The sequence below is a fragment of the Quercus lobata genome, chromosome 8, assembly GCF_001633185.2.
Source record: "Quercus lobata isolate SW786 chromosome 8, ValleyOak3.0 Primary Assembly, whole genome shotgun sequence".
Lineage (NCBI taxonomy): Eukaryota > Viridiplantae > Streptophyta > Magnoliopsida > Fagales > Fagaceae > Quercus > Quercus lobata.
Window position 1 is genome coordinate 22,822,211 of NC_044911.1, and position 11,758 is coordinate 22,833,968.

Sequence of the window (11,758 nt, forward strand, 5' to 3'; positions counted from 1 at the left end):
ACAAAATGAATCCAAAAATAAAAAAAATACAAATCAATAGATACTACTAATCACTAATTGATCATTTCTATGTTTAAAAAAGAAAATTATTGTGAACTTTTATTGCAATGTCTCAAATTACATGAAGAAATTGACAAGGTTTAGGTTACATTTTGTGTTGATATTAGAAAGAAAAAAAAAAGTTACAGCGTGTTTGATTATTTTTTTAAAAAAGAATTGAATTTAATTGGTATTTAAGTAATAACCACTAATAATAATAATATTATTTGTAACATCTCAAATATGTGTTTCGTATTCAATCCTTACTTCACATTATCTATTTAATTTGTTTAAAAAAAAATAAATAAAAAAACACAGTGTTTAAGTTCCCATGAAATTCTCATTTAGATTGAAAAATAAGGAGTTCGTTTGGTAACGTTGTTATAATAACATTATTTGTATTTTTTAAAAATACGTGTGAGTGAAAAAGTATGTAAAAATACGTGTAATATTATTTAAAAACTGAAAACTGTGATTTAAATGCAAATAGAAACTAGACTAAGATTTTACTAGTTGCCACTAAATGAAAGTACATCAATCAACTCAAATTCACAAATTTCGCAAAATGAGAGACAAGAATGTGTGGGCATTAACCAAAAAAAAAAAAAAAGAATGTGTGGGCACAAAACAATTCATGCACCTTGCTTGTTGACTAAATTTTTGAGTGGGACCCAATTAGTTACGAGTTATCCTCATTTCATATTGGATGTTGAATATGAAACTAACGGCACGAGCGTTGTCATTTGTCTGGGAAGGCTACTAAATATCCATATAATGCTTAATGCTTTCATACTTTTAAGTTTTAACGCCTGCCTATAATTATAAACGACTTTGCCGGTTTGGCCCATTATAAGTTGACTCCAATGTACTTTCTTGTAATCTCGTGCGGTGAATTTCTTTTGGTGTCTTCTCAAGGGGAAAAAAATGGTGGGTTTTCACATTTTTCTTTGTCACAATTTTCGTCATATTATATATATATATGGGACAAGGAATGCAAGTATTATAGTTATTTCAGGTTTTAAGAAAAAAAGTTGCTCTGATGTTTTTGATGTGTTAGAATATATTAAGTTTCAAGTAAAATGTCGATGTAACAATTTCTTATTGGATGGTGTAAAGTATGAGTTTTACACCTATGAATGAGAATCATACATTTCTTATGAAGTGATAAAATTATGTTGAGACTTGAGGGCTTGTGGCTAGGAGCGTGCAACCAACTCACCAACCCGCCAAAACTGATCTTACTCAACCCAACCCGTCGAATTGAGTCGGTTTTTAGGGGTTAGTGTATTGGGTTGAGTTATAATTTTTTTTTTTAATAGTGGGTTGGATTAGGTTTGGGTCATAACAATCATAAACCGACCTAACTCAAGCTGACCCACCTATATATTTAAAATTTAAATTATATATATTTAATATGGATTGGGTTCAAATTATACCTGGTGTAACTCAAAATAATATTACACCATTCAATATTTTTTAATAAGATGCCAATTTTGAAAAATCCACTATTGGATTACATTATCTTCATATATTCTTTATGCTTGCAAACAAGGTGATCGAATATCAATAACCATGTTATCAATCAAATTATTTAAATTCAAATTTTTGTAGTTTAAAATCATCCATTAAAAATGAGTTTATGGATGAAATGGTAAATAACATCCGATTAATATGAAAATTGGCATGCATGTTAATAACATATAAAACATATAATCCAACGGTAAGATTTCCAAAATATGAATTTAATAATAAGTTATTGGGTAGTATAACATTACTTAAAGTTACATTAGATGTAACTTGAACTCAACTCATTTAATATATATTTAAAAATATATTACTTTATTAATATTTTTTTATTTAATTTTTCTCCTATTCGGCTCTTTCTATATAAACCCCAATTACCTCGCAAACCCTAACAATCTTATTTCTCTCTTTGCCACCTCCCACTCCCACTCTTCCATTCCGCTCCTATTTGTTTATAATTGAGTTGGAATATTAGTTCAAGTATATTTTTTTTTATCAACTCAGTTGAATATATTTTGTTTATAACTGAGTTGGAATACTAGTTCATAAATATTTTGTTTATCAACTTAGGTGGCACAGGTGAGATTTTTTTTTTCAATTTAATAATAATAGTAATAAAATAAAATAAAAAATGTTCAACTCATGGGTTCAACCCGATCCAACCCGATCAATGTGGGTTGGGGTAAACCCTTGTGATGGGTTGGGTTAAGTTGGATTTTTTTTAACTCACCATGATGGGTTGGGTCGAAAAATCTCCTCAACTCAACCCAACCCAAACCATACATAACGATACTCGTGGCCTCCAACATTTTTTGTATAGTATTTAAAATTATTTTTATAATGTATACTTAAAATTTTCAAATTTAAATTTATAAAAGTAACGTTCGCCTCCCTCTTAAGGTTCCATATTGTATTGCCAGCTTGTCCACGGACTACCAACACCTTAACCTCGTCAATACTATCTGCAATGCTAGCTAGAAAGTAGAGAGTAAGGGCTTTTGTTCATGTTCCTTTTTTCTCTTGGGAATTAATTTTGAAAAAATAAAATAAATTATTTGTATTTGTATTACAAGTCATGTTAACGGGTGTCTTTAGGGCATTTATTAATAAATCATTTTAGGAAAATTTTAATACTAATTTCATTAGAAATATAAACACTTGTAAAAAGAATTAGATGCTTTTTTCTTTTTCAATTAAAAAAATTTCTTAAACTACTGCCCTTAAAAAATTTGTTAAATTTTATACTTTCTAGCTAGCATTGCAAATAGTATTGAGAAGGTCAAAGTGTTGATAGTCCGTGGACAAGCTCGCCACACAATATGCAACCTTAAGAGGGAGGTGAATGTGTTGACGGTTGTTTTGGGGAAGCCAAATAGAAAGAAGCCCAACAACACGGGTAGAAAAGAATTGGTAAATGGATAGAAAAAAAAAATTATTAAGCCCAAGCGACAAGAATAATGGATCACAGGTCCATGAAATAGACAAATGGGTCTTGAGGAAGCAAATGAGCTTAAAGAAGCCCGAAAAGAGAGGAATAGCAAACCCATGAGCAGTATATAATGTGAAAAAGTGAGAATGGGCCACAGCAGACCCAAAGTAATGCAAGCAAAGAAAGCAAGGGGTTGATGGCAAGCTCATGAGCCCCAAGGATGAAGGATAAGGTAATTGGGCTGGGGAAGCCCAAAGAAGTTAGTAAAAAGCCCATGGAAATGCAAAGTTAGGAAAAGGGTCAAGGAAGCCCAAGGAAAGCGAATGCGCCAAGGACACCAAGAGAAAACAAATGGGACGCAAGAGCCCATAAGTAATATAATCGAAAAAGCCTAAATGACTATACTGAGTCATAAGTAACAAGCCCAAAGAAGCCCAACAAGCTTGGACCAAATAACATAATAGTAGGAATATCAGAGTGATGTGGCAGGAAACAATGGCAAGGCTACGGAAAGAGTAAAAGGATGGGCTAGAGAAAAGGAAGCCCACAATCCGGCAAAGCCCAGCTCCAAAGGGAGCAAGGGCGCAGAAAATGTGAGATCAGCAAACAGCCCACGCCATAAAAAGCCAAGAATGACTAGCAGAATGTGCAGACAGGTCTCTAGATCACGGCAAGCGCGTGAGCAGCAGGCAAGCTTTGAACGAACATGGAAGTAAAGCACGCGCAAGAGCCAGGCATCACCAGCCTGTACCCAGCCAATACAGGACGTGGTGAAGTCATGGGTCAGAGGTAAAAAGGCATGGTTTGGTAGGAAAATTTTAATACTAATTTCATTAGAAATATAAACACTTGTAAAAAGAATTAGATGCTTTTTTCTTTTTCAATAAAAAAATTTCTTAAACTACTGCCCTTAAAAAATTTGTTAAATTTTATACTTTCTAGCTAGCATTGCAAATAGTATTGAGAAGGTCAAAGTGTTGATAGTCCGTGGACAAGCTCGCCACACAATATGCAACCTTAAGAGGGAGGTGAATGTGTTGACGGTTGTTTTGGGGAAGCCAAATAGAAAGAAGCCCAACAACACGGGTAGAAAAGAATTGGTAAATGGATAGAAAAAAAAATTATTAAGCCCAAGCGACAAGAATAATGGATCACAGGTCCATGAAATAGACAAATGGGTCTTGAGGAAGCAAATGAGCTTAAAGAAGCCCGAAAAGAGAGGAATAGCAAACCCATGAGCAGTATATAATGTGAAAAAGTGAGAATGGGCCACAGCAGACCCAAAGTAATGCAAGCAAAGAAAGCAAGGGGTTGATGGCAAGCTCATGAGCCCCAAGGATGAAGGATAAGGTAATTGGGCTGGGGAAGCCCAAAGAAGTTAGTAAAAAGCCCATGGAAATGTAAAGTTAGGAAAAGGGTCAAGGAAGCCCAAGGAAAGCGAATGGGCCAAGGACACCAAGAGAAAACAAATGGGACGCAAGAGCCCATAAGTAATATAATCGAAAAAGCCTAAATGACTATACTGAGTCATAAGTAACAAGCCCAAAGAAGCCCAACAAGCTTGGACCAAATAACATAATAGTAGGAATATCAGAGTGATGTGGCAGGAAACAATGGCAAGGCTACGGAAAGAGTAAAAGGATGGGCTAGAGAAAAGGAAGCCCACAATCCGGCAAAGCCCAGCTCCAAAGGGAGCAAGGGCGCAGAAAATGTGAGATCAGCAAACAGCCCACGCCATAAAAAGCCAAGAATGACTAGCAGAATGTGCAGACAGGTCTCTAGATCACGGCAAGCGCGTGAGCAGCAGGCAAGCTTTGAACGAACATGGAAGTAAAGCACGCGCAAGAGCCAGGCATCACCAGCCTGTACCCAGCCAATACAGGACGTGGTGAAGTCATGGGTCAGAGGTAAAAAGGCATGGTTTGGTGGTAGGGAGAGGGGAAAAATCTATTATGAGGTTCATACTCAGGCTCTTTTAGGAGAAATGTCTTGCTGGGATGACATACAGTCCAAAAGAAGCAAAGGTAAGTGGGAACTATTAGGTGCATGCCAAAAGGGATAAAGAGAGAGCACCTACACCGTAGCAGGTAAGGGTGCCACGGCAAACAAACAAACAAAATAGTCCTCTTTGTCTGGTGGTAGGAGTGACACAGCCAACATAGATAAACCAATGGTGGTCGGCAAGTATACCCAGACCAGACAAAGGTGGTTAAGGACTAAAATAGTAAAATCCGGTCACGGCAGACACTATAAAAAAAAGGGACCCTAGCTGTGCACAGGGATCACGACGACGAAGGGGGGTGAGAGGAACTTAAAAGAAAACCACGGAATAGAAAACAAGCATTGAGAAAAGAGAGGAAAAAGTAAGATAAAAGAAAATTTAAAAAAAGAAGGAAAAAAAAAACAGAGAGCTAGATCAGCAGACATGCACCAATAAGTTGATTCCCTCTCTCTCTCTCTCAAAGTCCTGCTCTCTATCAAAGGAAAAGAACCACTGTTAAACGTAAACCATTTAGGCCCATTCCCTCAAAGCAATTAATTTCACTCCCGAAAGAGATTATTTGCATTGAGGAAGTGGTTTCCCTTCTCGGTTTCAAGCTCCGTAGTGTCACTCGGTGTGGCAAACTGACTTTTCCCTCTTCTTAATTCAAGAAACCCATTATTATTATTTCCTATTATCTTTTTTTTTTTTTTTTTTTGTGTATACGGAGGGTACTTCCTAGTTCCTACCACTCCCTTTTTTATTTATCTTGACTAGTTTTCCTCTTGTGTTACATTTATTATACCTGCTTGCCATAATTCACTATAATAGCTCTGTCTGCCATAGTTTTGTGATAAAAAAACTGGCAAAAGGTTCATAGTTTGTGCATAAGCCGGATCAAAGTGAGTTAGAGTTGAACTGGTCTCAACTTTCTTATTCAGAATACTTGAGTACAATACAGCAAGAGGCAGCCTAGCCCAATATTGTAAAAAATGCCCACTATAAAATGTTACTTTTAAAATTTTAAATTAACAAAAATTTAAGTATATATTATAAAAATAATTTTAAATACTATACAAATTTTTTTTGGAGAGGCCACGTGCCCTCAAGTCTCAATATAATTTTGTCACTTCGTAAGAAATGTACGATTTTCGTTAATGGATGTAAAACTCATGTTTTACATTATCTGATAAGAGATTGTCATATTAGCCTTTTACTTTAAGAAATTAAATTTTATAAGAATATGGTGTAAAACTCAAGTTTTATCCCTCCAATCCCAATATGTCACATCATTATATTACACATTAAAGAATAAATACAACAACACTCAATCAATTCTAATACTCATTTGAAAATCCAACTTAACTGTGAGTTTGTTGAGATATTATTATGTACATGATAAGATATATTGAGTTTAAAGTAAAAAGATAATGTGACAATTTCTTATTGGATGATGTAAAAAATGAGTTTTACAACTATCCTTACCAAATTCGGACCCTTATTTAAAACTCAATATATTCTAACACACTTGTTACTTAAACCTGTTACTTAAAACATGAAATATTTTTGTTTTAATAATATGATAATGTCACATGTTTTAGTTAGAAGGGGTAAACGGTTTACACTAAGTCCTTTATATATATATATATATATATATATATATATATATCAGAGTTATTGAACTTGTCTTTGGTCCTCCTCATGGTACACGAATTTAACGCAAAAACACGTAAACGTATATTATAGTCCTCGTGCTTACACGGTTTCACGTTATTAAACTTTCAAACAAACAAAATTATAAAATAAAAAAAAGTTAACGTTACGTGCTACTTTTACTTCACCCACTATTTCTTGTTGGTATCATTACCCTTGCGTGGTAGATTAAAGTAATGAAACACAAGCTTCATTTATCAAAATTGTAGTAATAAAATTTTATTAATCTTTTTGTTGCGTTTTTAAGAAGGTTGGGTAAAACATAAACAGCCACAATAAATTCTCAAACCTTGATTTGTGAAGAAGTAACTACAAAAAAGAGTGACAACCAATAAATTTAGAACCTTTTGACAACACAACAACACACATCGCTCTGTCTCTGTCTCTGTCTCTCTCCATTTCTGATTACTTGAACGCGAGCATTATAAATCCATTATATCTTAACCCCCACTACACCAAAACAACAACATCACATCAAGACATTAAAAACAAAAACAAACAAATAGTAATAGTAGTACCACACCATTGGACAAAAATGCGTGGGGAAAATTGACAGGTTGGGAAGCTTGTTGCGCAACTTTGAAAAATTAAGGTCTCATTTAGTACGTAAATTTAAATATATGATTTTAATTTTTAAATAATATTATAAATATTTTTATAATTTTTTACTCATTTATATTTAAAAAAAATTAAAAACGATAATTTAAACACATATATCGCCTAAAAATGGATAACTTACTAAATGCGTGAAACAAACTTGAGGCGCAAAACCATAAATCCATAAATAAATTACATTAAAATAATACTAATAGTAATAGTAACTAGCAGAGTAGAGTAGTAAAGTAGTATTCATAGTAATTATTATCGGACGGTGGAGAGGTCCACGTGACGTGACGACAACCCGAATCCCGACATGAACCTCGTCAACACGGAATTACTCTTGTGGGACCCTCCTGCGTCTGATTCGGTCTCTTAAATAACGAGCTGTTTCGCCGTCGGTGCCGCCTATATTAATAAAGGGACATAAAAAATTATTCCCATACATATATAGTCCGGATAATATGTTTATTTAGTATATATTAATCTTTCATTTTGAAAAAAAAATTATGAGGTATTGAAAAATCTATCAAAATAATTAATTAATTTTTTTATAAAAAATATCATAAAATAATTTATTAATATATATTTTAAAAGCACGCATTAATAAATCTCATTTATATAAACCCAACAAGAATTTAAAAAAAATTGTAATGAAGGATATTTAGATTCGATTTAGTTTAATTGGAAAAATAAAGTCATATTCCTACTAATTAATAACTAAAATTGACCATTAAATATTACTATCATAGAACGGACGTGATAAATATAATTAAATAAAAAAAATAGTCGGACCCATACAGAAGTAAATATGAAGCGTCGGATGTGTGCATCGAGATTTGTGGCGAAGAGGACAAACAAGTACGTGAATCACGAGAAAAAGAGGTGGGGGGTCAGTGAAGTGATCGCACAGTCAAAGACACAGAGAGCCCCCATGCTTCTCATCATGAAGCCGCTCCGTTTTCACAGCTTTTCACAGCACGATACCTCCCTGTAATATTATTATAATACTATTACTAAATCCATAAAAATAATACTCATCCACTCAGTGCGATATCCGTACATCATAATCGGACCCACCGGTAACGCTGACGCAAAGCTTCTGGACGGAGGGAGAGAGAGAGGTGACCCTTTTTCTAATTATGCGCCCAGTTTGGTGGCAGCAGTAATTGTAACAGTAGTAGCTAGGGTCCTGGCCGCAGCAATTGTAACAGTAGTATGTATGCATATAAACCAATCCGTTTTTAGTCTAAAAGTTCACACCTTTACTAGTTTTTTTGATTTTCTAACATAGATGAGAGACTTGGGAGAGACCCTTTTTCAAATCTCCCCACATACCGGGTGGGTACACAGGACAGGTCCAATAACCATTAACCAAAAACCTATTTTCATTATTATATTATATTTTTTTTCATGTAAATGAGATTCTTTTCAAAAGAAAGCACAAAGCAAAGTGTATTATTATATTCAAAAAATAAAATTTTTGAAGGAAAAAGAAAAAAAAGAATGCTTGACCAAAAACCCAACAGGAACTGGTTTTTGCTGCTGCTCCAAAGAAAATCAATCAATCAATCAAACCCTTCCACTAAAGGACCAAAAATGCCGGCGATATATCCGTTGGATCTAAAACTTAAGAAAAATGAGAAATAAATATAAACTTTTAACTAGGTTTGGCTAGAAAAAAATTTATTAAGAAATGTTTGGATTCGGTTCTTTTAGAAGCTGGGGAAAAAACAAAAAACAGCGACTTGGCCTGAAGTTGTTTAAGCGCAGCGCTTAATGATATGAATTTCGGCTGTTTTGTTTGGTTAAAGATTACCACCAAAATCCTTGTAAACTAATATCATCCAATCCTTCCAAAAGAGAAAAAGATCGAACTACAAATTATGAGTAATACCCGAAGAGAGAAAAGACGATGCTGATCTATCCCAAAACAAGCTGAAGGATGACAAAATGAACGAAAAAAAGAAGATCACTGATTTTCAATTAAGGATTTTAACATTATAATTAAAATACCAACAGTAACAATAATGCTAGTAGAAACAACAAGAAGAAAACCCACGATGGGTTTTTCTCAGTTGCAAAAATATGGGCGAGATCTTCATCTTGGTTATATCTATATACATCATATATCATCAGCCATTCCGTACAACACGTCAGCTAGATTTGCCTAAAGAAAAAAAGAAAACATAACTCTTTCTCTTTTCTTTTTTTTTTTGGGTTTTTCTCTGTTACTTTCAATCGCAAAGCCAAAAACGGCGTTGGACTAATAGTGAAGCTAAGACGATCTGAAAGAAAGGAAACTCGGGATCTTCACCGGTGGAGAAGAAAATTCGGCGAGATCATCAGGCAACCTCCGGCGGAGGAGGGTTGTTGAGGTCGATATCCAGGAACCTTCGAGTATGATCAAAATCAACGACGGAGGACGAATCTGAGTCGCTGTGGGTCGCACTCCCACCCCCACCACCACCACCACCAACGAACCTGCACAACTCGCGGTGGTTCTCGCTCATGTTCGCGAACGCGTTGAAGAAGTAAACGGGACGCGCCACCGCGACAGGGAACTGAGAGGTGGCTGAGGAGGCTACACCGAGAGTGAGGTTGAGTGGCGGAGGCGGCGGGGAAGAGGAGTCGACGGTGCTGCACTGGCTAGGGCTACGGGTGGAGGAGTTGTTTGGGGAAGGGCTTGGGAAGTTTGTTTTGGCCTTAGCACCGCGGAACTCGCGAGCTGCGGCGTCGTAGGCACGCGCCGCCTCTTCGGCCGTGTCGAAAGTGCCGAGCCAGACTCGGGTCTTCTTCCCTGGGTCGCGGATCTCAGCTGCGTAGCGACCCCATGGACGCTTCCTCACGCCTCTGTATCGGATCTCCTTGGAGTTCGGATCCGGGTTGACGGAGCCGGGTCTGTCCCGGGGAGCCATTTGGGTTTGAAAAAGTTTTGGAGATTTGGATTGGATTGGACTGGAACAAGAAGCGAAAGAGTCAGAAACGGTGTTTGAGGAAAGGAAGGAAGTGAGGGTGTGGGTTTTTATAGAGGCAGGTTAGAGAGAGAGAGAGTGTGTGTTTAAAAGCTACGCTCCTTTTGGGCGATTGTTGTGTACAGAGTAAGCAGGATGTGGCTTCTGAAGCACGAACCGGTTGGGTTAGATTCTGCTGACCATTCACATTACGCCGTGTCGATATTTTCTTTTCATACCTCTACTACTCCTCATTCCTATTGTTCCCTTTCTCTCTACTTAAACTAATCCAATTGCATCATTATTATCATTATTATTATTTTTTAAGGTTCAGTTCATTTTCACCTAAAAAATTAATTGCTACACATTTAAAGATAAGATTGTACTTTTATTAGTCTTTTATGCAATATACAAAGTATATTAAATTAAGTAAGGAAAATAAGTTCATTTGAAAAAAAATTAATATTATGACGTATTCTATTATCCCCCAACCAATAGGATGCAAATTGGATTGTCCGTATGTTACACAAATCCTAACTCCTAAGAATGGACTAATAAAAAAAAGTGAGACTCAAATTACAGCTAAAAAAACCTTTATTTTGAAAATAACTTCATTCCAAACTAAGGGGCATGTTTCTCACCAAAAAAAAAAAAAAAAAACTAAGGGACATTCAGTACATATAAAAACTAAGGGGCATTGTTGGATTAAACTTTCTGTTATTCTTTCAAATGATTGGTTGACAACTTGACATACATGGTTTATTTATCCAAAAATTATTCTTTCTATTGGATATATAGTTACCCAAAAAAAGTATAAAATTTATATAAATCAAAAGCATCCACATTTTTTAAACCAAAAAGACAGAGCTAAAAATATATAATGATGTATTTAATGGTCTATACGCCAATTAGTGTGTTCATAATAATCATCTCCTGTACTTGTTTTATAGAACAAGCCTCTCACAATATATGGATCTGAAAACTCGAAATATCCATATATTCTATTCATGTAACTTGAACTAAAAAAAAATTATGGTTTATGTTCAACAATCTAAGGATTTCATCTCAATTTATTTCACACTTTTTTTTATATGAATTATTTCACACATTGATGATATAGCATCTTAACAAATTCATAACCTCATCAAATTCCCATGCCTCATAAAACAATAAAATAAAGAAAAATACATTGGGATTCAATGGGTCATGTTTAATGCATGGATTTTATTCATGTAAGTATAATTTGGCGGAATGAATTTTTTTTTTTTTTTTTTCAGCATATCCTTTTGCAATTTAGATACGGAATTGCATGAACTTTGTGTCTTCCATATGCAGTTCACATCCACTAGGATTCCTTAAATATATTTCTATGGATACCATTCTGTCGTTCCAATTTAGATACTTCTCATTTATAATTTAATTCCTTAGTGAATTTTTTTTTTTTTAAAAAGAATTCCTTAGTGAATTTCATTGTATAAAAATTTACGAAAAATTTCAAAATAATCAAATGTTAACTTATAA

General features: G+C 34.8%; 1 protein-coding gene across 1 annotated transcript; it reads right to left on the bottom strand.

The window, feature by feature from the left end:
- Positions 1–9,243: 9,243 nt before the first annotated feature.
- LOC115954571 (ethylene-responsive transcription factor 4-like) lies at positions 9,244–10,387 on the bottom strand. The gene has a single exon (XM_031072461.1). The coding sequence runs from the start codon at positions 10,199–10,201 to the stop codon at positions 9,629–9,631; it is 573 nt and encodes a 190-aa protein (XP_030928321.1). The 5' UTR covers positions 10,202–10,387; the 3' UTR covers positions 9,244–9,628.
- Positions 10,388–11,758: the final 1,371 nt, after the last annotated feature.

Coding starts and splice junctions, on each gene's coding strand:
- LOC115954571 (XM_031072461.1), bottom strand. CDS start 10,201: ATGGCTCCCCGGGACAGACCCGGCTCCGTCAACCCGGATCCGAACTCC.